Raw genomic sequence first — 27696 nt, 5'->3', positions numbered from 1 at the left:
GCTATGAAATTAAAATCGAATTGCTGGCCACCCCCAACCCCTACCCTTCCTGGGAAATGGGGATGGGTAGGTGGCCGGGGAGAAGGGTGCTAGCCTGGGGTGGGCTCTACCCAATCACAGAGCAGCCAGTTATGGGTAGGAAGTGGACAGGCAGCTTGTGAAGGTGACAACTCCTGTCTCCACCTTGTTTATCAGACCCTTCCTCCGCAAACCGCATTTTCCCTCTGCCTAGAGGTAAGCAGTGATTAAAAGGAAAATACAGCTTTGCTGGCTCCAACAAGGCTGCCACTTGACTGCTCCCCTTGGGCTTCTGGCCTGAGTGGGGCAGTCTGGGCCTGGCTATAGAGAGAAAGGGGCCCAGCTGACTCAGCTACCCCAGAGCCCCTTGCTGAACCATTTGTAGATACTAATCGGGGCCCACCCCCGTCACCAGAAGCAAAGAGGAAAAGTCCCCAACCTGGCACTCCACAGGATCAAGAACCCCATGCAGCCTCAACCCCAGGCCCAGAAAACGGCACTATCAGTAGTGAAACAAGGGTCCCTTCCTCTTTTATTAAGTCCAACTAGATAATGAGGAAGAGCAGAAGCCGTGGTTTGAGGCTGACGGGTCACAGGACCAATTAAGACAGCTTCTTGCAGAGAGTACAGTGAGTGCCAAGGTAACCATCTGGGTGACGGTTCCATCCTGGGGCTTTCCGTCCTCCAGTCAGCCTGGTCTCTTGATGGGAAGGGCTCCTGGCTGTCCCTCCTCCATCCTGAAGGCTGAGAAGACAGGCAGGAAGAACGGGGAGCATGTCACAGACAGGTTCCCATCAGGTTCACGGGGCGCCCATTGTACCTTTTGGAAATGTCAGCTTCAATCTGAAAGACAGTGATACAGAGTGGGCAGGAAGCAGAGACAAAGGGCCCTCGTTCTGCAGCAACTGGGCGGGCTCGCCTTCCCTGTCTCACCAGCTTCTGCAGCTCCTTGGTCTTCTCCAGCAGCAGGTCCAGCTTGGGCTCCAGAGCCGCCTGTTCCCGAAGGGCTTCCTGCTGCTTCTGCAGCATGAGCTCTTTCTTCAAAGCCAGCAGCTGGGACTGCTTCAGCTTCTGCTGGAGGAGCTCAGTCACTCGGTCCACATACCTGGGCCGGGCACTCAGGTAAGTGTGTGGTGTCGCTGGGCAACCTGGGTGTCCCCATCCAACTGCTGAGGCTCAGGAAACCAAGTCTCTAATTGACCTCTCAGCCTCCACATCCTTCAATCCTTTCGTGCAAGGAATACCACTCCCACTTCCCCATCCTACAGGGGACGCAGATTCTGCCTGCATACCTCAAACCACCCCATCTTGCCCCAAAGAGAACCACCATCCCTTGTTGGGATGGTGCAGTTATGGGAGGCAGGGATGAGGTCTAAGGGGTCATAGAGACGAGGAAACAAGGAGCCAGGGCTGGGGCTTCCCTGGTGGCTCAGTGGTTAAGAATCTGCCTGGCAATGCAGGAGACACGGGTTCGAGCCCTGGTCCGGGAAGATCCCACATGCCGTGCAGCAACTAAGCCCGTGCGCCACAACTACTGAGCCTGCGCTCTAGAGCCCGCGAGCCACAACTACTGAAGCCCACGTGCCTAGAGCCCGTGCTCCGGAACAAGAGAAGCTAACGCAATGAGAAGTCCCCGCTCGCTGCAACTAGAGAAAGCCCACACGCAGCAATGAAGACCCAACACAGCCATAAATAGATAAGTAAGTAAGTAAGTAAGTAAATAAATAAATAAATAAATAAAATACATTTATAAAAAAAAAAAAAAGGAGTCAGGGCTGCCCGAGATGGCAGGGCCCTGCAGCGTGCCCTGAACAGCCCAACATCAAGGGGAAAGCCAGACCTTGGTGAGGCCAGGATCATAAACAGGTGCTGCATTCGAAGACTGGTGAGCTGGCCAATCAGATCCTGCAGTGCCGACACCATGGTGACCATCTTTGCTTTGGTCTGGCCCTGCAGGATGGCTGGAGCCAGCTGGAACTGGCTCACAGACAGGATGTCTGCCTCCTCACTCATCTCCACTGCTCTCTGGGACAAGAAGATCTCAAGCTGAGGACAGAAGAGGATTTGGTTCAAACTGAGAAAAGAACTCAGAAACTAGGCCCTCAGGCTGGTCAAAATGAAGAATAAGGTGAGGGTTAGATGCTGGTTGAGGAGCAGTTATTTCCTCTGAACATTTTTATTGCTAGAAACTCACCAACTATAACGTGGGAGTTTGGGGCAGCCTCCACCATCACCCTTCAGTCCCTCATTGCTGTCTCAGGCCTTACCTGGCCCTGGACCCCTCTCCTTCCTCCCAGGCTATGCGGCACATAACTACGATGCAGAGATTCAAAGGGTTCTCTCTGCCCAGTGACGGTATTTTCTCTCCATGGGAAGAATGAGATTCAGGGAATAGGAATGCATGTTTGAGAAGCCCTGGATTAAGAAAAGGCTAGGAAGAATCTGAGAACCAGCTGCATATCTTGTCACTTTTATTGGACCATGGAAACTTGAACTAGACTCGCGAGGACAAGGCCTTCCATGAGGCCCTCCCCAGCCAGCAGGCCACCGAGAAATGGACAGACTCAGAGATTAACAAAGACAAGCCCCCTGCTTCCCAGTCCCAGAAAGAAGAGCCAAGAACACTGGCTCCTTACTCTAGGCTGCCGGATACTTTAGCCACAGTGATGATACTAAAACACAAATGAGAACATGTCGCACCAAACCTCCAACAGCTTCCCAGTTCCCTCAGAGTAAAAGCCAAATTCCCAACTCCCTTCAGCTCTCTGGGCTCTTCTACTTCCCCCAGCTCCCCTGCTCAGCCACAGCGGCCTCCTTGTTCATCACACGTGCAGGACACCTCCCACCTCAAAGCTTCTGCATTGCTCCCCCTGCCTGGAAAACTCTTCTGCCAGATATCAGCATGGCTCTCTCTGCACCCACTGCAGGTCTTGACTTACTGGTCACCTTGGCAACAAGGCCTTCTCTCACCACCAACATAAAACTGCAGCCCTTCCCAGTAACCCCATCTCCCTCCCCAGCTCTCTTTCTCCATGGCACTTACGTTAACACCTGACATACTACATATTTTACTTGTTTTTCTTGTTTCTTGTCTGCCTTCCCCACTAGGATATAAGATCCATGAGGTCAAAGACTTTGATTTGTTCGCTCAGCACCTCAAGACAGTGCCAGGGGCTTAGGAAGTACATGATAAACACAGCTGAATGAATGGGGGAGCCTCCTAATACGCGAGTCCCTGCTCCAGAACAAGGAAAGTGCTCAGCACCCTTACACAAAAAGGAAGGGTCAGGTAAGGTATCTGGAGCGAGGCCGCCTACACTGGTGCCAGGCCTCCCCCCGCATCACCCAGAGGACAAAGGTACCTCCATGAGCTCATCGATGAACTGATTCCGGGTCTCAGGGTATTCAAGAAGTGTCAGAGCATCTGGGCCCCTAGCAACACCTTTGGGAGCTGCCAGGAAGAGAGAAGTGATAAAGTTGCTGAGGACTGGAGAAGACTCTCAGTTTGAGAAGTCCTGGTGGGTTAATATGGACACAGACACTGCAGTAAGCCCACTTCCTGTTCCAACCCAAGTGGGAAAGGTTACCCTTTCCCATTTGTCTCAGCCGTAATCAGGCACTAATGCCAACCCAAGTCTGTGAGGAGGACCACAGAGCTGAGTTCCAAAGAATGGAAAGTTCCTTCGCTCTAGTGGACGTGAAGTCTCATCCTGCACTGCCCTCTAGTGGCTCAGATCCCTACTCTCAGCTTATGGGGAGGTGGGGACCAGGTCAGGCCTCAGAGCCTATCAGCCCTCTCGGAACCTCCCCAGAGAACAGCTGACCCGCATTCAGTATCCAAAAAGTTGAGAGTTTCTAGATTTAATTTTAAGAACTTCTCTCCATCCGCCTGAACTCACATCATCATGATTTTGAAAAAACAGGTAAACGTCTGAGAAGCCCAATCATGGTAGTGTACTTTTTCTTTGCTTCTAGAGACACGGGGGCGGCTCTGCCAGGGCTGCAGGGAGGGGTGCACTCACCCTGGGTTCCGGCCTCCAGCACGGTGATCTGCAGAGCAGCAGCATCGTCTCCCCAGTCTATCTCACCACCCCCAGCTTCCTGGGTGGAGAGTAAAGAACCCCAGCAGTGTTGGGAGAACTTTCCCCAGTAAAGGGAGCCAGAATAAACCAAAGCCCTCAAAAGTTCAATGATGGGGCTTCCCTGGTGGCGCAGTGGTTAAGAATCCACCTGCCGATGCAGGGGACACGGGTTTGAGCCCTGGTCCGGGAAGACCCCACGTGTCGTGGAGCAACTAAGGCCGTGCACCACAACTACTGAGCCCGTGTGCCACAACTACTGAAGCCCGCACGCCTAGAGCCCGTGCTCCGCAACAAGAGAAGCCACCACAATGAGAAGCCCGCGCATCACAACGAAGAGTGGCCCCCGCTCACCGCCAACTAGAGAAAGCCCACGTGCAGCAACGAAGACCCAACGCAGCCAAAAGTGAATAAATTAAAAAAAAAAAATTCCTCTAAAAAAAAAAAAATTCAATGACAGCACATTGCGGCCCTGATGGAGGTGGCAAAGATGGCACTATGGGCCCATGCATGTAGGTACCACCTGCCTACATCCCCATACCTGCCCCGAACACCAGAAGAAAGAGGTCAAAACTCTGATATGTCACTTTGGAAACTCTGCCCCACACTGGACTACACCTGGTCCAAGAACTATGAACTTCATCTGATGTCTTTAGAGACAGAGACAACACTTTTCTTATCACCAAAGCAGCAATCACAGAAAGTCCTCAGAGAGATGGACCGAGAGGGCATCCTAACCTTTGAGTCCGATTCCAGGGAGATGCCCCAGTCAATTCCAGCAGCCTGGGCAGAGATGCCAGAGTCAGCTCCTTCGGACACCACCTCCACCCCGAAGTCGCCCCAGTCAATCTGGAAGGGGGAAAAAAGTGTTAGCTCGCAGAAGATGGGTGAATAAAGGGGCCTGCCTTCCCCTAGGCCTCAGCTGCTTCAGTAGGGAGTGCACTGTTTAAGCATAATGGCCTCCAAGTTCCCAAAGGAGAGCCCATCTTCAGAGAGCTCAGGGGACTGAAGGGGTCCCAGTTCAAAGTTGACCAGCTTGCTGGGCCTCTTCAGAGCTCATCTCTTCTCTGGCCTCAAGAAAGCCAGAAAAATAAAGGGGTAGGGCCTTCCGGGCCCTTCCACCTAGTCTCTCTCACAGGAATACCCCTTTCTTCCCTCTGGACTCTGAACTCAAATGGGGTGTGGACAGCGTATGAAGGGAGGAAGCGGCTCTCACTAGGCCTGTCTTACCGCGTCTTCTTCCACCTGCTCAGGGGGCTCCTCGAGGTGCGGCCGCTCCACCACCGAGGGCTCCGTGCCCGTCCTCCACTCATACACCGTGGAGTTCCCCCGCGTCTGCACAAACCGTAGCATCGGCAGCACCTGCTCTGTGCGGCTGCAACGGAGAAGGCAGCTGACCCTCCTGCTGCCCACTCAGGAGGCCAGCATGGGCCCTGCCTCTCAGATGTAACGTGGGGAAAATACAAGTGGAGAAGAGAGCACAGCTGGGGAAGTAGCTAAACTGTCCCCCTCGCTGGGGAGAAACAGGCCCTCGGTACCTTTCACACACAAACCCCACACAGGCCTGGTACAGGTCGATGGCTTCCCCCAGGGACTGGGCCGCCGCCCCAATCTCAGCCAACTGACTCGGCAGGTCCTTCACCAGGGCCAGCAGTTCTCTTTGGACATTGTCGCCCTAGAGAGGATCCACGAGGTGGGCTCAGACAGAAGTGGTGGGAAGCAGAGTACAACAGATTAAAGAATACGCCTGAAGATTAGAGATAGGCAAGAAAATGGCCTGAGAAGGGCCCAACCAGGCTGAGAGGAAGCCCTTCCCAGAAGCAAAGGCGTTGGGCCCAGGAAGACAGACAGAGGCCCCAGGTGTCCGTCCTCCTGCCACAGCAAGAACCCGCCGCTCACCGTGATGCCATACTGCTTGCACGAGTGGTAGAACTGCTCCCGCATCTCGGCAGCCCCCGCCTGGCCCTCCTCCTCCTTGCGGCTGTATTCCTGCTGCAGCTGCTGGCACTTGGCGATCTGCTTCTTCAGGGAGGGGATCTCGTAGGTGACGTTCCGAACCAGGAGGCTGGAGAGTTCCACTGAGAAAGAAGGGCCCAGGAAGTTCACCCCAGATCTGCACACCATAAGGCAGGCATGCCCCAAGGACACGCACAAACATACCCCAGTCGGGTGGCGAAGAGCACGGGGTTGGCCTCCCAGCTCTTCCCCTTCCTGGCTGTGGAACCTAAGACAGTCATTTAACCTCTCTAATCCAATCCTCAGCTATAAAACAGGAGCAATAATAGTTATCGTGAAGATCAAGAGAGAGAACCCACATAAAACACAAGTACAATCCCTTGCATTTAGTAGGTGTTCCGTCAATATTAGCTATTACAATTATTTATACTATTAGAAAACACAACCCGAACTACAGTCAGCCCTTTAGTTACTCCCTCAGGCCCCTGATACAGCTCCCAGGACAACCCGTGCCTCTTGTGCTCAGTGGACGAGTCAGTCACCAGGAGGTGACTGGTGGAAGACCTGCACACACCTGCTTGGTGGTCGTCCTCCTCCCAACACACTTCGTGGAATTTATTTTCCCACCTCACAAACATCTACACCCCAGCCTCTTCCCCCACGTGAACTGTGCCTCCTAGAAGCCCACTGTCTCAGAACTTGGGGAGTCGGCCTCCCCATGGACACTGGGACTCCTGGGCTGGGCCACCTTACCTAGGTAGGTGTTGTCCTTCTCATATAGGGCTACAATCTCCTGCCAATCCTAAGAAAAGAAACAGGAAGTGGGCCTGAACAGCACTCAGCAGCCGCTGAGTGCATCCCAGCTCAGTCCCCCAGCCGGGGAGGCTCTCCCAGTCTCTGCATCTCCTCGTCCTCCTCCATAATGCTGGCTGGACCACCCACTTTATTTTAAGAGTGTGATGCCAACAAGCGATCCCCAAAGCAAATGTAAAGCCAGGGGTAGGCTACTTTTGGCATAAACTGTGGGGACGGAGAGAAAGTGGAGGAGATATTCTATGTAGGCGTCTCCACTGGATCCTCAGCGAGACCAGACAGGCTCTGACCCCCTGGACTGGAGGTCTCCAGCTGCGTGTTACCACCATCGCCCACACTTGCCTTCATTCGCTGTGAAGAATACCGGCCAAAAATATTTTTTGTGGAGGCTTCAGTGCCTTTGAGAAGCTCCACAATTCTTAGGCAGTGGAAGTAGTGAATGTCTGGAAAGCAAGGAAGAACAAAGACTTTGAGAATTACAGTGTCTTCCCCACCTACTGCGGCCACTATGCATGGCTGACTCACGTACATGCTAGTAACTTTAGCAGGCATAGCTCTCCCCTTCATCGTTTTGTGTTGAAAGAAACAAGCATCTATACCCCAGATAAAAACCTCTCTTTCTTTAGGGGTCAGCCCTATGGCTAAAGGAAAGGGAGCAGCTCAGCTGATATGTACCACCCCAGGAAAGGGGTGGGGTCCAGTAATGTAGCCCCAAAGCACTCACAGGATCCAGAGAGCAGCTGGGCGATCTCTTGGCTCTCTGGCATGTCCTGGATGGCGGCATTGATCTTCTCTCGGATGGTCAACACCAGACTCTGCCATTTCAGGTTGCAGTGCCTTCTGTCCACCAGCCAGTCTACAGGAGAAACACCCAAATCACAGCATTTCCATTCCCATGGCCAAAATTCCATCACTGATTCAAGTGAAACATGCTAAGGCATTGGCTAAAAGTTGTATTCATATTGGTTAAGGTGTGGGGGTCACAGGAAGATGGGAATGAAGACAGGCCCGAAGGGATGCTTGGGGCTAAACAGACTCTGGCAACCTGACTTCATCCACAGTGTGACTTTTATAAAGCAATTGCCTCAACACAGGGATAAAGTAAAACTTTAAATTGGTCCTGACATCAAAGTGCCAATTTGGACCATATTCTCCATGATATTTTTGCTTCCACGTATAACTATATCTTTCTTACTGACAGCAGACGCTATTCAACTTCCACTTCCTCAGGGCTGGGATTAACCATGACAATGGAAAATACAAGATGGTTATGCCAAATACCAGATGAATGAATAACTACAAAGCCCCTACTACCTACAGCACCCTAAGGACTAGATAACACTGGTCTCTTCTTACCAGTGAAGTACCATCCTGCACACATGAATACCCATGTGACTGACCTCCTGGATTCTGGGCCCAGATCTGTGTTTTTAGTAGAGGGTATAGGTGGATAACAGCCATGCACATTTCCTCAGTAGGAGAGAGCTAAGAGCTAGACTTTGTGGTCAGATGGTCCTGGCTTCTAATTACTAACTTTCTTGGGCAAGTCTCTCAACCTCTCTGTGCCTCAGTTTCTCTACATGTAAAACGGGGATGATAAAAGATACTGAGTACAAGGGGGAATGAAGGTAAAACACTGAGCGCTGTGTCTGACACATGGCAAGGGCTCAATGAATTGTAGTGATCTTCATTTTCATAATGTCAAGCACATAAAACAGCACCTTGTATAGAATAAACCCTCAATAAGTGGTTGTTGTTCTACTGGTCCCTTTCATGACATCAAGAGTGTACGTGTGCTGGGCTTCCCTGGTGGCGCAGTGGTTGAGAGTCCGCCTGCCGATGCAGGGGACACGGGTTCGTGCCCCAGTCCGGGAAGATACCACATGCCACGGAGCGGCTAGGCCCGTGAGCCATGGCCGCTGGGCCTGCACGTCCGGAGCCTGTGCTCCGCAACAGGAGAGGCCACAGCAGTGAGAGGCCTGCATACCGAAAACAACAACAACAACAAAAGAGTGTACGTGTGCTGAAGAGCTGGGACAAATCTGCAACGAAACTATAGAAGCTCCACTAAGTGGCCACCTTGCCCTTGTTAATAAATCTGCCAGCTGGTCAAACACTGAGGGCCCACACTAGTTATCAGTTATATTCCCTCCACTGTATTCCTCTAAAATCTTCAGAAAGAAAAATTCTGTAGATGTCACAGAAGTAGAAGCAAAGGGATGAGGCAAACAGATGTCATCTTAATGACAAACCAGCATCAAAACAATCCAGGGCTTCCCTGGTGGCGCAGTGGTTAAAAATCCGCCTGCCAATGCAGGGGACATGGGTTCAAGCCCTGGTCCAGGAAGATCCCACATGCCGCGGAGGAACTAAGTCCGTGTGCCACAACTATTGAGCCTGCGCTCTAGGGCCCGTGAGCCACAACTACTGAGCCCACGTGCCACAACTACTGAAGCCCGCGCGCCTAGAGCCCGTGCTCCGCAGCAAGAGAAGCCACCACAATGAGAAGCCCGTGCACCATTAACGAGTGGCCCCCACTGGCCGCAACTAGAGAAAGCCCACGCGCAGCAACGAAGACCCAACACAGCCAAAAATAAATAAATACATTTATATATATATAAAACAAACCCAGGAGCTGTGCGTGGCCCTGGAGGGGTCAGAATGAAGAGGTCCTTCCCTGGCTCTGAACTGGGGAGGAGGTATATAGATCAGATACAGATGGCAGGGAGATGGCCTGGCCACTAAAAGGTTTTTCTTTCCAACTGGATCTATGTCCCTCTTCCTCCTAAAATCAAGGGGAGATGGAACCTTTTTTTTTTTTTTTTTAAAAAAGGGTTTTTTTCAGCGTAATACAAAAAAGCATAGATACTGGAACCTGACAGACTTAGGTTCTAACTTCAGATCTGCCATTCAGTAGCTGACCTTTTTTTTTTTTTTTTTTTGCGGTACGCGGGCCTCACTGCTGTGGCCTCTCCCGTTGCGGAGCGCAGGCTCAGCGGCCACGGCCCACGAGCCCAGCCGCTCTGCGGCATGTGGGATCCTCCCGGAGCGGGGCACGAACCCGCGTCCCCTGCATCGGCAGATGGACTCTCAACCACTGCGCCACCAGGGAAGCCCTGCCATTCAGTAGCTGACCATCTTTAAGGTAAGCCCTCACCTCACCCTCTCTGTGCCTGAAAGATATGATTGACAACACATGTTATAAATATTAAAGTAGAAAACACAGGTCAAGTACAGACGCTATGTCTGTTTCCTTCCCGCTCCTCTTAGCGGGGCAATCCGGCCACAGATGGGGGCATAGAACAAGGCGAGTGGTCAACGCCTCAACAGGGGCCTTGGGATGTCGGGGCTCCAGCTGTTGGTGACAGGGGGCAAAGGGGCCAGGCCTCCGCCTGATAGCTGGCTGAGCGGGGGTGCCCCCTCCTACCGAGCAGTTTGCTGGTCTGGATGTCGATGGGCACGTGCTGATGGTCCTGGCGGGAAACACGGCGGGGAACGGGGCGTGAGTCCTGGGAGCGAACAAGCCACTCGCGCGCTCGTTTCACCGACCCAACTGCCACCCTGCGGGGCCAGCACGACGCGCCGGGGAGGGCCGCGCCCCGGAGGGAGCCCGGGAAGCAGATCAGGGACGGGCGGGCTGAACTCAGTTCAGGGGTTCCAACGCAGCCCCCCACCTCCCCAGCTACTGTCCCCCCACCTGCATCTTTCCACCACTTCCGCTTCCGGCCGCCGACCCGGGCCCGCTCCGCCTACCACTAATCCAGTGGTGGTGTGGCTGAGCCTCAGTTTAGGTCTCCTCCGGCCACGTCACCGCCTTCCTCAGAGCCAATCAGGGCGCGCGCTCCACCCGGGCTTCAAGCCCCACCCACCCCGGGGCTCCGAGTGGCTGAGCCCGGGAAGGGCGGGAGAAGAGGAGACAGCCAATGGGAGGCGTGAGGCGGGCTCACGGCCGTGGAGGGGCGGGGGCTCACGGAGAGGGCTGCAGTGGCGACGCGATTGCGGCAGGCGGCGCCCAAGAGCCGATCCCGGCCGCTTCCGGCCAGGCAGGAGTAGAGCCCTCTGCTCAAGGATTAACGCGTCTGCGAACAAGGTCCTAGCGCCCCCCTGAGGAACCTGGAGGTCGTTAGAAATGCCTTCTCTCTCCTTGCCTTGCTTTACCGTCGATCGATCATAGTTTGAAGGTCTCTTGTGGCACTTGTCACACATTGCCTTCTCAGTTTATGTAATAGGCAAGTGTTGAACACCTGCTATGTGTTGTGTGATTAGGGCAGGGATCGGGAGGGAGGAGGGTCAAGGGAGGCGTCCCGAAGATAACACCTAAACTGAGTGTTAAAAGAAGGGCGGCAGAAAGAGGGTGATGTGGGAGGGGTGTTCTGGGTGGAGGAGACTGTACAAAGTTTTGCAGGCCACAAACTGCAAGGGGGTGCAGGGAAAAACCGGCAGGTAGGACTAGCAAAATAATTGGTGGGGTCCAGTGCAGAATTAAAATGCCCTTGTTAAAAAATATGAACTGCAGAGGTCTCACATGCATGAAGCCGGCCCTGCAGGCAGGCCAGCCTCTGTGCCGTGAAAGGTTTGAGGCACAAGAGACTGTAGAGGCGGAAGGGTAGTATTGTATCATATCATCTCACGAAGGAACTTGGACTTCACCCCTGCAGAGAGAGGGGAACCATTGGAGGGTTTTAAGGGTTTGAGCCTTGAGACAGGGAGGGACCTATACAGATTGACTGCAAAGAAGATGGATTCGTGGGAGATACGACTGTCAGGAGGTTATCATACAGGAGTTAGAGCCTGACCTGGGACAGAGGCATGAGGAGGAAGAGAAGGACTGGATTTCCGAGATGTTTTGGAGGAAAATGGACAGAACTTGGCAATTGATTGGCCGTGTGGTTGGGGGACAGCAGGATGACACCTAGGTGGTTGGATGCGAGTGCCTCCACCTAAGACAGGGTTGCAGGATGCTGAGCCGGGGTTGACGAGGAGGGCATATCAGCTTTGAATTTGTGGGGTTGGTGGCCCTGGGAGACCCCCAGGTGGCAAGTGTGCAGGAGGCACTTGGGTCTGTAGCTCTGGAGTTCAGGGGACTGGGGATGCAGCTTTGGAGAGCCGTAGGCTGACTGATCTGTGGTCCAGGTGGTGGCTGAAGCTGAGAGAGGGCATGAGATTGGGCAAGAAGTGGGGAGTGTGAGGAGAGGGGGGGGCTGGGGATCTCACAGGGCTGGGTGTGCCACTTTGCATTCCTCCCCTTCCAGGTTGTTAGCTCCTCAAGGGAGCTCTGCCTGGGTCTTTCTAAATGACCCCCTACTCCCCCCACCACTCGGCCCTGTCTCATCACTTGGGGCTTAGTAAATTTTTTATTGAACTGTGTGATGTGATAGGGCAGTGAGAAGGCCTAGATTCCTGCCCAGTGAGATCTTGGACCATTTCCATAAGCTCTCTGCCAGCCATGGTTTCCTCAACATGGAGATAACACCTATCCTGACCACCTCAGAGTATTTCTATTTACAAGCCTAGACAAATAAGCATACTAGATGTACGTAACTCTTTATAGCTTACAACATGCTTTCATAGATTTTTCTCATTATTTGCAAACTGTGTGGGTGTATGTGTATATAAAACATTAATCATTATTTTTATAGAATGGGTTGAAAGACTTCCGTAAAAATGGTTCATAGGGCAGAACTAAGGGCCTCTTCAGGGCTCTCTCGTGGGAATTTGGCTCCCATGTTAGAGTCCTGACTCAGGCTATCGGAATTGCCGGGGCTCCCCCATGATTAAACGAACATTTAGCGGGGCTCTAACTATGTGTTCCTGGTTCCCTGGGACATCCCAAGAAGCATGGCCCTGCCCTACCCTCAAGGTGCATCTCTCCTCCTTGAACCAACAGGCAGGGCAGGACAGGAGGAGTCTAGAAGGCCCAGCGCTTGTGGGTTGGTGGAGGCAGAGACCACCAGCACTTCACCTCCCCCCACCCCCGCAGCACGCCGGGTGGCTCATGTGGAACAGAAGGGTTTGAGAACAGCTCTGCCTGGCTCCTGGCCTCAGGGTGGTGGCACCGGAGAGCGTAGGAGTGTGGATTTTGCACAGTATCTGCACAGTCTGTCCTTTTCTGAGGCCATAGAGAACCTCAGGGCCGATGGGCAGATAAGCACACAAGTGGTCTGGCATCCAGGGCATCGAGGTCTTCAGGACTCCCATCATCTGGAAAGTGGCAGGGAGAGGCTGTGAAAGGCTTCTGGCTGTGAATCTCTCAATTCTCTGCTGATCTAGCAGGTGGGGGAGGGGCAGCACATAGGAAGGTGAGGAAGGATTAGAGCAGGCCTGTGGCGGCTTTGGACAGGAAAGCGCAGAGCCCCAGGATGGTGTGTATGCAGACTGCCTTGTCATCCTTTGTTGTTGTTGTTTGTTTGCTTATCAAGCGATAGTCATTGTGCCCTGTGCCGGGGTAGATCTAAATGTTTTACAAGCCTTATCTAATTTGATCCTTCCAAACAAACCTTATAATGTGGGTACTGTTATTAGGCAGATTTTAAAGGCAAGGGAGCCAAAGCTTAGGGAATTAAATAACTTGTCCAAGATCACAGAGCTGGATCTGGTGAGGCTGGGATCCAAACCCAGGCCTGTCTGCCTCCCCAGCCCTCATTCTTGTTCTCCGTGGGATGTGACTTCTCCGGCAGCCCTGCCTGCCCCATTCAAGCACCACAGCTTGGCCACCACAGGCGCAGGCCTCTTCCTCCCTCTTCTTTGGCCTGATTCCCACTTTCTCCCCTGTTGTTGTGTCAGACACTTAGCACCCTCACCCTGGCAGTCCCTGCACTTTCCCAGAGTTCTTTCTTACCACGCCCCATTCCGGGCAAGAAGGCCCATTACCTATGTTCCTGTAATATCCATAAAAGGAGGGCTTACCCTTGACATTCAGACATTTATCTACCATAGGTTTATGACTTTATGGTCCATGTCTTATGTGTGTTTGCTCACAGCCACACTGACTGTGCTGTGTGTGTGTGTGCATGCGTGTGTGTGGTGTATCTGCCTGCTGGGCTGAAAGCTCTGGAAACCCAGCCTCCTCAGCTGGGAGTACAGGCCTGTTCATCTCTGTAACCCTAGCACCTGGCATGACACCCCATGTTGAGTGTCAGGTGCTTGATGGATGCTTGTGAAGGAAGGAATGAGAGAAGGTGCCGCTGGTGCAGGAAGGTCTTTAGTGATGAGTGGGGACCATGGTCACTTGGCCTGGGGGGTGGGCTGTGCATTCCCCAGCTCTATTCGTCACTTCCCCCCTACAGCTCAGGACTTGGAGCCACTTGGAGTTAGAGGGAGGAATTTGAGGGGAAGATGTCAGGGCTGGTTGGCTTCACGAGTTAACACAGGCCAGAAGGCCTATGAGGGCCCAGTCAGCTGGGTCGGGGCCAATAATTGCCCGATAAACCCTGGCCACTCTGCCCTCCCCATCCCTTCACCTTTGTTAGTCGTCCGGGGGAAAACAACTCACTAGGTGGCTTCATGAATTGGGTCCAAGGTGTCATCTTCTAAGGATGCCACTGCATTTCATCATCTCCATCATGGCGGGTAGAGGGAATCTGCTCTTCCAAGGGAAGGAAAACCAAGTCCACTGCCAAACCACTCATCTGTCAGCCTCCTTTCCCATGCAGTTCAGTGTTAGTTACCCTCTATCAGTCAAGCACTGTTTGCCAAGGTGCTGGGGACCTTAACATGAAGACATGGTCCCAGCCCTCAAAGAAAGTGATGGTATGATGTGTGAGGGGCCCACCACATTCTAAATCCCATGACCGCACACCCGGAGCCTAGCCCTGTGTTCATATATAGTAAGAGCTTAAAAAATCCATACAAACAAAATAAGAGGGATGCTCAGAGTGCTAAGGGAACAGAAAGGGGGAGTATCTAACTCAATTGGGGGGTATGGGATGGGGATGGAAAGCTATCAGAACAGGCTCCTGGGAGAAGTAACACTTGAACTGAGTCTGGTAGGATGGGAATGAATTGTGGTAGAAGGGAGAGGACAGAGGAGAGGTGTATGAGTGATGGGCGTCATTCTAGGAAGGGGGAGTAAATAACATGGATAAAGCACATAGGTAAGAGACAGCATGACTCTTCCAGAACTTTATTGTGGGAACATGGGATGTTTGTGGAGAGAGAAATTAGGTTGAAGAGAGTGGCAAGGTGAGAGCATGAAGAATACTCAGGTCCATGACAAAGGGTTGAAATTGAATCCTGTAGATCAGGGTTCCCAACCAATAGGCAGCAGATCCCTGGAAAGCTATAGAATTGTGCAAAGAGTCCAGGAATCCATAAATGCGGTTGTATTATTTTAGTGCATGCTAGAAGGACAACAATCATATGGGGAGGTGGAGAAGATTTTCTATGTTCAGAAAGGATGCTTTCAGAGAACAGGATACCCAAATGACCAATACATGTATGAAAAGATGCTCAGTCTTACTAGTAACTAGGTGTATAGTTAGCTAGAGCTGCTGTAACAAATTACCACTACCTAGGTGCTTTAAAATAACAGAAATGTATTCTCTCACAGTTCTGAAAGCCGGAAGTCTGCTATCAAGGTGTCAGCAAGGTTGATTCCTTCTAAAGGCTCTGAGGGACAATCTGTTCTGGCCTCTTACCCAGCTTCCGGTGGTTGCAGACAACCCTTGCTGTTCCTTGACCTGCAGCTGCATCCCTTCAATCTCTGCTTCTGTCGTCACATGGCATTCTCCCTGCGTGTTTCTGTCTCTCTCCTCCTGTAAGGACACTAGTCCTTGGATTTAAGGCCACTAGTCCTTGGATTTAAGGCCCGCCCTAATCTAGTTTGTCCTCAGCTTAACTAATTGCATCTGCAAAGACCCTATTTCCAAATAAGGTCACACTCTGGAGCTCTAGGTGGACATGAGTTTGGGGGACACTATTCAATCCAGTGCACTAGGGAAATGAAAATATATAAGACACAAAAATTGCTACTTCACTTCCATCATACTGGCAAATATTATAATGTCTGTGACCCAGGTTGTGTTCTCCAGAAGTAGGTGAAGTTTGGGGGGCAAGATGCTTACTAGGGATCACTCCCTGTGAGAGGAACCAGACAGCAGTAGGATTGAGCAGTGGGAGAAATCCAACTGTAATGCTGGCCTGACAAAGCTTCAGTCAATTTGGTGGAGAGCTCTGGAGTGATTATTGCCCGTCCGAGTGCCCTTCATGGGGCTGAAATGGCTGGTCCTTATATCCCCAGATGCAGACTGCCCCAGAAGGGCAGGCTCTTGGGAGACGTGCTCTCTGCAGCTGCAGCAGGCCCTGAAAGAGCTGACAGCTGGAGGCCAACCGCCAAGGAAGGCAGCAAGTCCTTCCTCACGGGGTGTGGGGAGTCTGGTTGGCACACTCACTGTCTACCACAGTCTGACAATACAGAGGTGGTCAAAATGAAGAGTGAGGCAGGCCAACAAATGCTCCCCGCCGACCCGCAAGATGCCCACATCAAACCCCTGGAACCTGTGAATGTGACTTTATTTGGAAAAAGAGTCTTTGCAGATGTGATCAAGTAAGGATCATCCTGGATTATCTGGGTGGACCCTAAATATTCTCCCAAGTGTTCTTGTAAAAGAGAGGCAGAGAGGGCTTCCCTGGTGGCGCGGTGGTTGAGAGTCTGCCTGCCGATGCAGGGGACACGGGTTCGTGCCCCGATCTGGGAAGATCCCACATGCCACGAAGTGGCTGGGCCCGTGAGCCATGGCCGCTGAGCCTGCGCGTCCGTAGCCTGTGCTCTGCAATGGGAGAGGCCACAGCAGTGAGAGGCCCGTGTACCGCAAAAAAAAAAAGAGAGGCAGAGAGAGATTGGACACATGGAAGAGGAGAAGGTGATGTGAAGATGGAGGAAGAGATGGGAGTGATGCGGCCACAAGCCAAGGAATGCCTACCGCCACCAGAAGCGGGAGGAGGAACATCTTGGTCTTGGCCAGTGAAGGTGATTTTAGAATTCTGACCTCCAGAACTGGTGAGACAATATATTTCTGTTGTTTAAATCCATCAAGTTTGTGGTAATTTGTTACATTAGCCACAGGGAACCAAAACAAAGAGCAACGGGAAAGTTGCTGGTGGGGATGCGAGTTGGTGAACCCACTCAGAGGCTCTACCTTGGGGTGGCAGTGAGGATCCCGAGTTCTCACACGTAGAGCATTTGGGGCGGTCCCTGGGACACAGTCACTCTGAACACTGGCTGCTCGTATTCCCAGTCCCCACTGAGGTCTCCCTGAAGGGAAGCAACGGCAGCCCCTCCAATGGCAACCTCGACATCCAACTCAGACCTGCCCCTGCCCACCTCCCAGCTGCGCCTGGTGTAGCTTCCAGAGGCCAGTCTTTGGCCTGGCCCCACTTATCCCCTCAGCCAAGCTGCCCAACCCCAACCCCCCCCAGGATCTCCCATCTTCTGGCCTTCCAGAGGAGGGGGAGTGCTGAGGAGAATGGTAGCCCCTCTCTTCTCCCTGGAGCCTAGATCTACTCCCTGGGCAGAGGTCAATAAGAGAGGAGTGATCTGTTGGGCCAGATTAGAGATTTATAATCCAGTGGGGCCCGGTGGCTGCATGTCCCAACAGGCACCAAGGTCCTTGAGGCTCCCTTAGGTGTATTTTACTTCCTTTACTCAACAAGGACACATTTCTGAAAAAGTGCACATTGCATGTTTGTATTTGGAATATCATACTTGAACCTAGTTTTAGGAAGGTGCATTTAAAGGTGGAAAATTCTAGAAAGCAATAAAGCAGCCTTGTGGGGGTGATCTGTTTAAGGGATATTCATAGTTTATAGCCTTATCTCAAACTCTCCTCCCAATCCTGCTCCTCCCAGAAACAAACCTACCAAAGGTCAGGGGTTGGGCCTGACTTCCCAGGCTGGTCCCTCCCAGGAAGGGGAACTGGGGCGGGCCTCTACCCCTGCACCTGGTCCTGCTGGCATTCTTCGAAGGGCAGGCTACGTGGGTATCCACTGAATCCCACCCACCAGGGTGCATCCTCCAGACTGGAGCTGAGAGAACAGAATTCTGCCCTCCTGGGTCCCACACATCAGAAAGCCCTGAATTTTGGAGTGGGGGCAGGGAGTGCTTCCAGCACAAGCCCCTCCTCCTACAGATGGAAATGCTGTCCTGGCCCTTGGTTACAGTCCTCCAGGATAGTGTCATCCCATCATCCTTCCAGTATCTTCCCAACACCTGAGTTAAGTTTTTAGCCTCTTCTGGTGTCTTCTGGACTGGACATCCACTCTCAAATAGACTAGGCTTTCAGAGAAAGTGACAGATCTAGAAACCTTCTTGGGACAACTGTGTGTACCTCTCATGAGAGGCAGGAGAACCTTACAAAGTAATATCCTCTTCACATAGACCCCAGGGGAATTGATAACGTATCAGCAAGCCTGGTGTAGCTGAAACCACAAGAGGTGAAATAAATGTGTTTTCTTTCACATTTACCTGCCCCAGGGAGAGTAGGACAAAGGCAAGTGGTTACATTAAGAATTTCTTAAAGACAATACTTCTGTATCTCATTTGTATTTTTTTAATTAAGTAATTAATTAATTTATTTTTGTCTGCATTGGGTTTTCATTGCTGTGCGCGGGCTTTTTCTAGTTGCGGCAAAAGGGGCTACTCTTTGTTGCGGTCCACGGGCTTCTCATTGCGGTGGCTTCTCTTGTTGTGGAACGTGGGCTCTAGGCACGCAGGCTTCAGTAGTTGTGGCATGCAGGCTCAGTAGTTGTGGCGCACGGACTTATTTGCTCTGCAGCATGTGGGATCTTCCCAGACCAGGGACCAAACCGGTGTCCCCTGCATTGGCAGGCGGATTCTTAACCACTGTGCCACGAGGAAAGTCCCTCTTATTTGTATTTCAAAGTTTGCATTAAGTACCTGCCATATATCAGGTCAGTATCAGTGATAGATAACTCTGGGCTCCAAGAGCTAACATTCTATAAGGGAGGCAAATACAAGACTAGATCATTACAATACTATACATGTGGACTTCCCTGGTGGTGCAGTGGTTAAGAATCCACCTGCCAATGCAGGGGACATGGGATCGAGCCTTGGTCCGGGAAGATCCCACGTGCCACGGAGCAACTCAGCCCGTGTGCCACAACTACTGAGCCTACACTCTAGAACCCGTGAGCCACAACTACTGAGCCTGCGTGCTGCAACTACTGAAGCCTGCGCACCTAGAGCCTGTGCTCCACAGCAAGAGAAGCCACCGCAATGAGGGGTCCGCGCACCTCAACGAAGAGTAGCCCCAGCTCGCCCTAACTAGTAAAAGTCCACAAGCAGCAACGAAGACCCAAAGCAGCCCAAAATAAACAAATGAATAAATAAATTAAAAAATAATACTATATATGTGTGTGTGTACATATTTAATCAATCATGGCATATAGCATGTTAAAATAGAAGCATGTGAGCAAGCCCTGTAGGAACAAGAAAATTCCTGGTGGAGCAGGAGGCATAATAATTAACTTAGGCCTTGAGGGATGGATAGGAGTTTGTCTTGGTTTACTCAGGGTGTGGAGAGGCCATTCCTAATCTCGTCCTGTTAGGCAGCTTCTGCACCCAGGAAGGTAGGCAGAGAAAGACCTCATGTGCACATTCAGGGAGCGTTGGGAGAGGAGGCTGCAGAGGCCCCTTCCTAGGAGGGCCAGGCCAAGTCTGTTCCACTATGGGCCGTGGGGAGCCTTTGAAGGACTGTCCGCCTGAGGCCTAGGGGCACAAGGGGATATTTAGGATGGAGGCAAACACGTACTCAAGAGGCCATGAGAAGCTGAACCAAGTAGATGCAGGGTTGGAGATGGTAGGGCAGGTTTGAGAGTTGGTTAATTAGAATTTAGAATGTAACTTGGAGGGAGAGCCAGGGATAGGGGGAATCATATGCCTTTTCTCTACCCAGTGCCTTGCTCTGAGCCTGGAACGGGACACGGTGCATGGAGGAAGGTAGGATTTCAAGGTCTTTGAAGCCTACTTCTAAGCGAGGGAGCAGGGGACGAGGATGCTTGAGGCTGTGGTGGGTCTGGAGAACCTGGCCTAAGGAGGGGCTGGTGACGCTCAACCCCACCTCCAGGGAGATCTTGAGGAAGGCCCTTCAGGTCAGGAGGCAGCCACAGCCCCCCACCCAGCACCCGCCTGAGGCTTGGGGTGGGAGCGGACAGCCTGGGAGGAGAGCCTGGGAACCGGTCTGCCAACCAGTTTAACCAGGGACTGGTTTCGACTCCGGAGTTCAAAGGAGCTGGGTGCACCCCGTCCCTCCCAGCCAATGGGAGCAGCGGCCCTTAACCCTTCCCCAACTGTGCCCGGGGCAACGTCCATGCGGCAGTTCATTCCGGGGAAGGGTCTGGTCTCTTTGGGGCGTGAAACGGGTCGGGGTGACCTTGGTTATGGTTGGGGGTTGCCACCAGGCACCTGAGAGTGGGGAAACTGAGGAGAGAGGCTCCCGTGTTCTCCCCACCTCAGACTTCTCTCAGGATTGCCTCCTCCTGGCTGGGCGGTCCCTGGAGGACCCTGGCTTCTGGGTGGGTGCGGGGGAGGGGGGGGGTGCTGGGGTTGGATTTCTGGGGTGATGAATATTCATCAACCAAGCCAGCCTCTGCTTCTGTTTACTTAGCTGGGAAGGGCTGGGTTTCAGGTTCACCTTGACTCCTGGAGCTGCAGCGGCCGCTGAGCAGGTACCCGCTCCTGCACCTGTTTCTCTCTCACCTGCCGCACAGCTGCTCCTACTCAGCTCTCCTGGCCTGAGCCTTGCCTGGCGTGGCACCCCGGAGGCACCCTTACCTCCCTCAGCCTCCCTCGGGGCAGCTCCTCCACTCAGCTCCTTCTCTAGGGAAGCTCTCGCCTCCAGCCCGGAGCGGTCGGGATCACAGGTACAGGCAGAGGGTGGGCAGGAGGGGAAACCAAGGCACAGACCTCTGTCAGGGGACCCAGTTCTGCCTCCACAGCTGACAGGCCCAGCTGGGAGGGGGAACCAGGCACGCAGGCTCCCATCTCTCGCTAGGTGGGCAGGCAGAACTCCACTCATCCCACTGGCTTCTTGGAGTCAATCCAGGCCTCCAACAGAGCTCCTTCTGGGAAAGTTTAACTCCAGAGTGGGGCTCTGTTAACTCTTGCTGAGCTGGAGCCTACCACCTCCTACCCCCAGCCTGGAGGATGTTTCTGGCTGGCCAGTAGGAACATCTCCCTGTCCTATCCAGGGTACCCCAGTCTCATGCAGAGTGAAGAAGTACCACAGGGGCCCTGCAGAGAGATGGGGGATGGGGGTTCTGAGTTCTGTCTTGCAACATGGACGCTGACTTGCTCCCTCAATCCCCCTCCACCCTTCCACCTCCACCCCTGTCAATGGTTAACTTGTCCCAGCTCAGAAGGAGCCTAGCCCAGTCTGGGCAAGGCCCTTAGGAGAGCTCACAGAACCCAGCTGGCATGGTGGGGGCTGTCCTGGGGTGCCTACATGCATGCCAGGGTGCTGACCACCATAGGCAGGGGCGGGGGGCGCAGGCTGTCCCGTGAGACCCTTTGTGGGTTCCCAAGCTGTGCAAACAGCAGAGGTGTAGCTTACATCTTCAGGGCTGATTTCTATCATCCCATGGATGGCAAGGCCCCGGGGCAAGGGCCCTGCCCTCAGCGCGGCCTGCTCAGGGTCCTGCACAAGCAGACGTGTCACCAAATGCCAAGTCTGTTCAAAATCCCAAGTACCTTCCCTTCCCCCAGGCCTCCCTAGCCTCTGTGACTAGGCATGGACATGTGGCTGTAGGCATCTGGCTCTTTGCAACTTTGGATACCTGGGAAGTTTGGCTATCATGTCACTTTTTTTTTTTTCTAAAGCAAATCAGATTTTACACTACTTTGGGGTAGCTCACTATTTAAAAGAATCTTATAGCCAGGTTATCTTGTAAAACAAAGAATAGTCCACTAATTTATCTGTTCCGCAAGTTCAGATTTCCATAGGTCAGGCTTGCCTAGAAGGCCAAACACCTGCTTACTGGTGCGCGCATGTCCTCCTGGACAGAAGGGATAGCAAGGCATGGCAAAAAGCATCTTGGAGAGACCAGAGTTCTCCAAGGCCAGGAGACAAGGGCACCAATGCCTTGGTGCCGTGGTAGAGGCTCCGGGGCAGGGTCCGAGGGCTATTCCGACCTCCCTCTGTGGTTTTCTGACACAGTTTGGTGGTTACTGTCAGTTCAGGAGCTGGATCCTCCACTCCCCAAGTTCCTTGGCAGTGGGAGGTGGTGCAGCTGTGGACTTTGCCCCGATCAGGTAGTGACTGGGGCACCCACAGGCCAAGCAAGCGCCATGTCCCTCCTTCCCAGCCCTCCCCACAGATCCTTCCAGAAACCCATTCTGGCACACCAAGTTCTGTGCAAGGCTGTGCTCAGCCCAGGTGGGGCAGACTGCTAAAGCAAAGCTCTCAGGCTATCCCCTTGGTGCGCTCACCTCTCCAGGGTGCCCTGAAGGTATTTATCTGACTACTCACCCCTCCTTCACTTTCTTTTTTTTTTTGCGGTACGCGGGTCTCTCACTGCTGTGGCCTGTCCCATTGCGGAGCACAGGCTCCGGACGTGCAGGCTCAGAGGCCATGGCTCACGGGCCCAGCCGCTCCGTGGCATGTGGGATCTTCCCGGACCGGGGCACAAACCCGTGTCCCCTGCATCGGCAGGCGGACTCTCAACCACTGCGCCACCAGGGAAGCCCCCTTCTTCACTTTCTAAGTGGGAGCTGCACTAGATCTCCCTGGGATTCTCTTGCTACTTGAGCTCAACTCGAGGGACAGAGCTGGCAAAGTGGGATCTGCTTCCTGCACAGAGAGGTAGGAAGCAATCCACTGGGTATCTGCTTTGGGCAAGGGGATGGGTATACAGAAGGCCAGGGGATGACCGCAACAAGCGGGCCATGGAGGCAGGCACTCAATTCATTCCAAGCCTAGGTCAGTATCCTGCTTTCATTTTTTCTGAATTTGATATGCTCCCCCTCTAAAAGAAATCCAGACTCATTATGGAAAACCTGGGAATCAAAAAATGGAGAGGAGGACTTCCCTGGTGGCACAGTGGTTGAGAGTCTGCCTGCCGATGCAGGGGACACGGGTTCGTGCCCTGGTCCGGGAAGATCCCACATGCCACAGAGCTTGCGCGTCCGGAGCCTGTGCTCTGCAACAGGAGAGGCCACAATAGTGAGAGGCCCACGTACGGCTAAAAAAAAAAAATTAAAAAAAAAAATAAATAAAAAATAAATAAATAAAAAATAAATTAAAAAATGGAGAGGAGAAAACATCCCCTATTCCTTCTACATAAAGAAAACCAATATTAATCATTTGTCATATTTCTTTCTGGTCTTTTTAGAAAATGTAAATGTAGTTAAGACTATCAGGGGTTTTTTGTTTGTTGGTTTTTTGGGTTTTTTGGCCATGCCGCATGGCTTGCGGAATCTTAGTTCCCCACCAGGGACTGAACCCAGGCCCTCGGGCCCTCAGCAGTGAAACGGTGGAGTCCTAACCACTGGACCGCCAGGCAATTCCCAAGACCATCAGTTTTTAAAAGGAGGTGACACGTTTGCCTGGGCTTAGGCCGGCTGTAGCTTTCTGTACTGTGTACTGTGGCTATCGTACCCTCCCCCTCAGGACTTTCACAGCCCATGCCACGGAGTCCTGAGAACCAGACCACCAATCCCTCCAGGCCCAGAGATGTCTCCATTTCTCACTGCTCTGCGTGCTTTTTCATTGATCTTAATCCCTCCAGTCTATGCTCTCTTCTTCTTGTGGTGTCCAGGCAACTTAATCTGCCAGAACTTCGACTAGCTCAGGCGGCAACTTTGTGGAAATTAGTAAAAGGCTAGGCCACATCTGTGTCACGACAGGGGAGAAGCCTGGATTTCAGCCCCCTTGCCCCACCTCTTGTGGGGTATCCTTATGGAGGGTCCAGCCTGTGATAACCAGACCCCACATGTACCTCTTGGCCCCACCAAACTTCCTTCCAAATGTTCAGGTCACCTTCAAACCCCTGTCCTTGTGGAAGCCATATGGGGAAGGGGAGCCACCCCTCAATAATTATCACATTAGCATAAATGTTATTGAATACTTTGCAAAGCATGTCTACCTCCTGGGCAGGAATTAACGTTAGAGCTAAATGTTAGGGCTGAAAGGGATGGGTGAGGACACTGAGGTCCAGAGAAGTAACTTGCCAGAGGTCACGAGGCTGGAACAGTCCTCGGGACTTCCTGCTCCCAGCCTGACATTTCTCTCCTTAGAAAAACCCTGGCTGCTCATTCAGTCGTGGTGGGGACCACTGGGAAGTCCAAATTACTCTGACCATCACAAGTCCTATTTAATTTTGTAATGAATTCCAAGTAAAATGCACAGCGTGTTTCTGTCCATCTGATACCAGCTGACCATCTGTCCACTCCTGGCAGCAGGGCCTGGAGGTATAGCAGGAACAGCATGGGGAGGTGGCAAAGGCCTGGTTGCTGTGTGACCGGGGCGAGCTCTTCCCCTTCCTGCAGCCCCAAGGGGCCTGGAGTGTCAAAGCTGCCTGGCAGTGGTGTTTGGTTGTCCCATTGTCCCCTCCGCCTGGCTCAGATGGCTTCCCCATGGATGTCTTCTTGGCCACCCCTTCCCCAGACTCCTCTCTCTCCTGATGTACCCCAAAAGTATTGCATCGCCTACCTGAATCCTGGGTTCATTTGGCCCCAGGCTTCAATTCTTTCAAGCCCAGGCTATGAAAATAGCCCACACTTGGGAGACTAGAAAGGGCTGCTCCGAGGCCCCCGCTCCTTCTCCCCACTGACCCCTTTCTCTACATCCCCTGCTCCTGCAGAAAGCCCCACCCTCGGGTCTGAGAGCACCATGACCGAAGTTGGTTGGTGGAAGCTGACTTTCCTCCGGAAAAAGAAATCCACTCCCAAGGTGCTGTATGAGATCCCTGACACCTACACCCAAACTGAGGGCGGCGCAGAGCCCCCAAGGCCTGACAGCGGGGGCCCCAACAGCAACTTTAACACCCGCCTGGAGAAGATTGTGGACAAGAACACGAAGGGCAAGCACGTCAAAGTCTCCAATTCGGGCCGCTTCAAGGAGAAGAAAAAAGTCCGAGCTACGCTGGCAGAGAACCCCAACCTCTTTGATGACAGGGAGGGCAAAGGACAGTGAAGGGGGCCAAGGAGGAGGCTAGCACCTCCCCACTCCCTGCCATCAGCCGGATCTGAGACGGGAGCTCGCCACGCTGGCCTCTTTGGCCACAGCTGAAGCCTCGACGGCAGTCGATGCCTGCTGGCAGGAAACGTCTGGTTTTAGGTTTGTATTTATGTGCTCCAGCTTTCTGGAAGGCCTGAGAGATCCCAGGTCCTCCCGCCCTCCCCCATCACACACAAAGGCACTCCAGTTCAAGGATGAAAAGTCCCACTCAGGAAGGACAGCCCTCCTCGAAGAGGTGGAAGCACCAGAAGGGAGGTGGGCGTGGAAGGAATGGAACAGGGAGCTGGACAGACCTCACCCCCTCCTGGGACACAGGGTCAAGGATGAGTTTGAATTTCTGCTCCCTCTACTTTCTCTACCTGTGATTATTCTCTGGATCGATTCTGAGAGTGCATTTTCCAGAAGCCACGTGATGCGGGGTGGCTTCCTGGAGCTGAGGCGGAGATGCTGAACTTGAGCTCACCTCCTAACTCAGGTGGGAAACTTCCTGGAACTTTGCCCCCAGGTGCAGGGGGAGGGCAACCCTGGCGCTCCCTAGGGGGTGCTGCAGAAGGCCAGATTAGGGACCCCATGGGTTCCTGAACAAACCCTCAAAGGAAAGCTACACTGCCCCGCGGGTCCAAACTCAGAAAGGGGGTGGGAGGCTCTGACAGGAGCCCTCCTCCCCCTACTAGTATTTAAGATGGATCAGCCTCAGAGGTGAGTCCTGCAGCCTTGAATTTTGTTTAAAAAAATCCTCGTAGGCTTCTCTTTTTGTAATAAACAATGCTGCAGAAGCAGAGAACCTGTTTATGCTCTTGTCTTGCATTTACTGAGATGCTGTTTTTCATGCCTTTACTCTTTTTTACTTTGTGTTCGAACTATTCCTCTCAAGCACCAGGAAGGGTCCCCAGGTGTAAAAATGTAGCACCTGGGTCACTGACTTCACCACCAAGCCATCTTTAGCATCTGGAGATGAAGAGAGTAAAGGAGGGAGCTAGTTACACCTCAGCAAGAGAGGCTGTCAGGGGCTCCAAGAGAATGGAGTAGACCTTTGGTGACCAATCCCCAAATCTCAGTGGTTTGGTTTGGGATCCAGATTCAAATTCTGGTTCCCCCCTTAGTAGCTGTGTGATGTGGGGGAACATTAAAAAGAAAAAAAAAGCAGCAACAGCAACAATAACAAAAATCACCTCCTCTGAGCCTGTTTCCTCTTCTGTAAAAGAGGCTGTAATAATACCTATTTCACAGGGGGTGGTCAGTATTAAGTGGCCCGTAAGTAGTCCTATAGTAGGTGCCCAGTGAATATCGGTTTCCTTCCCCTTCCTTTATGAAGGAACTCCACCATAGCCCACAGCTACCGTTTAAGGACAAGGAGAGAGCTTACTCCCTATGCTGTTAGATCCAGACCCAGGAGCTGAGAACTGGAAAAAACTGGCCAAATCTCTGGAGCTCATGGTGGGAACAGAGAGAGACCCAGGTGACAACTAAACAATGTGATTCTGTGGCTTCCAGGTCAGCTCCTCGCAGGCTACTGGGCCACCCCAGGGAGGTACCCAGGAAATTTACCAAAACAAACAGACCTGTACAAGGGTGCCTTTGTTAGGTGGCCTCACCCAGGCCAGAGGGAACTCTGAGGATGAGTGTGGGAGACCAGGGGCCGGAGGGAGGGAAGGCGGGCTCAGGTGTGCTGCCTTCCCCAAAGCCTCTTCCCGTATCCCTCCCCACCACATGGAACTTTCTAGGGTCCCATCAATCACTCAGTCCATAAAGCCTCCCATGGAGGAGCTGACTTTCCCAGGGCTGCAGCTCTGCCTAGGGTTAGCAGCTGACACTCACAGAGGGCTTCTAACAGGCCAGGCGCTGTGACAAGTCCTCCACGAGGGTCCACCTTTAACTCATCACAGGTGCTATCATTATCGCTGTTTTCCACTTTTCCAGGTGCGTTAGCTGAGGCTTAGAGAGGTCAAGTCACTAGCCCTAGGTCAGGGCTTGCAGTGGCCGAGCTGGGACGGAGGCCAGAGCTGTGCACATGACTGCTGCACCACACAGCCCCTTCCACACTTGATTTTTATCTGCTTAGGGAAGGGAAACTGAGGCTCAGAACAAGGAAAGGAGCACAGTCACCTTCTGCAGAAGGGGAGGTGGGGTTATGCCTGGGCCTCGGGATCCTGGACGGCGAGCACTGTCCGATGGGGCTGCCCAGACCCTGGAACCAGTGAGGGAAAGTCAACCAGCTTCAAAGGTGAGTGTCCCCTGTGACCCCAGACCGTAGGGACCTGCCACCTCAGCCATCCTGAGGTTCCCTGAGGCAAGGGAGGGTGAGGTTGGGCCCTGGGCCACTGACCCGTGGTTCTATCTCATGCTGGCAACGCATGCACCACCACCCTCTTAGGTGAGAGAGTCTGCAGGCCCCCCTGCCCCATGCTTGCCACCCCACTCCACGGCCCAAAGTGATGTCCGCGGAATCTTCCAGGGAAACTCCACATATATCCCTAAGCTGGGGGATGGATGAATGGGGGTGGGGGGGAGGTACTAAAAGCCAAAGGGAGATCTGGCTGCCCAGGGAGTCGGAGACAAGGCGGCTGCAAGTTTTCACGAGGCCGGGGCAGGAGGAGGAGGAAGCGAGGGTGCAGATATGTGCGGGAGCCGGGAGAGGC

At 52.9% G+C, this 27696-nt stretch overlaps 2 protein-coding genes across 2 annotated transcripts; one reads left to right on the top strand and one right to left on the bottom strand.

Moving 5' to 3' along the window:
- Window positions 1-795: 795 nt before the first annotated feature.
- CDK5RAP3 (CDK5 regulatory subunit associated protein 3) lies at window positions 796-11038 on the bottom strand. Its single transcript, XM_065897984.1, has 15 exons — window positions 11025-11038; window positions 10814-10925; window positions 10294-10339; window positions 7591-7722; window positions 7209-7309; window positions 6807-6855; window positions 5997-6175; window positions 5636-5772; window positions 5328-5472; window positions 4836-4946; window positions 4041-4119; window positions 3381-3469; window positions 1859-2064; window positions 952-1123; window positions 796-861 (listed from the first exon to the last, which is right to left on the bottom strand). Exons 1-15 carry the CDS (start codon window positions 11036-11038, stop codon window positions 796-798), a joined length of 1638 nt encoding a protein of 545 aa, XP_065754056.1.
- Window positions 11039-20512: 9474 nt separating this feature from the next.
- Window positions 20513-25843, top strand: PRR15L (proline rich 15 like). The gene is made up of 2 exons (XM_065897837.1): window positions 20513-20744; window positions 24681-25843. The coding sequence occupies exon 2, from the start codon at window positions 24710-24712 to the stop codon at window positions 25010-25012; it is 303 nt and encodes a 100-aa protein (XP_065753909.1). The 5' UTR covers window positions 20513-20744; window positions 24681-24709; the 3' UTR covers window positions 25013-25843.
- The last annotated feature ends 1853 nt before the right edge of the window (window positions 25844-27696 follow it).

This window comes from Phocoena phocoena, chromosome 19 (assembly GCF_963924675.1).
Source record: "Phocoena phocoena chromosome 19, mPhoPho1.1, whole genome shotgun sequence".
In the NCBI taxonomy this organism is placed as follows: Eukaryota; Metazoa; Chordata; class Mammalia; order Artiodactyla; family Phocoenidae; genus Phocoena; species Phocoena phocoena.
This window is presented reverse-complemented; position numbering and strand designations above follow the sequence as displayed.

Bases quoted from the DNA above. Each gene is read 5' to 3' on its own strand.
- PRR15L (XM_065897837.1), top strand. From the start codon at position 24,710: ATGACCGAAGTTGGTTGGTGGAAGCTGACTTTCCTCCGGAAAAAGAAA.
- CDK5RAP3 (XM_065897984.1), bottom strand. The intron at 6,856-7,208 runs GCAAGTGTGGGC...TTCTTTTCTTAG, and splicing joins ATTCTTCACAGCGAATGAAG to GATTGGCAGGAGATTGTAGC. The intron at 1,124-1,858 runs GTCTGGCTTTCC...TGCCCGGCCCAG, and splicing joins ATGATCCTGGCCTCACCAAG to GTATGTGGACCGAGTGACTG.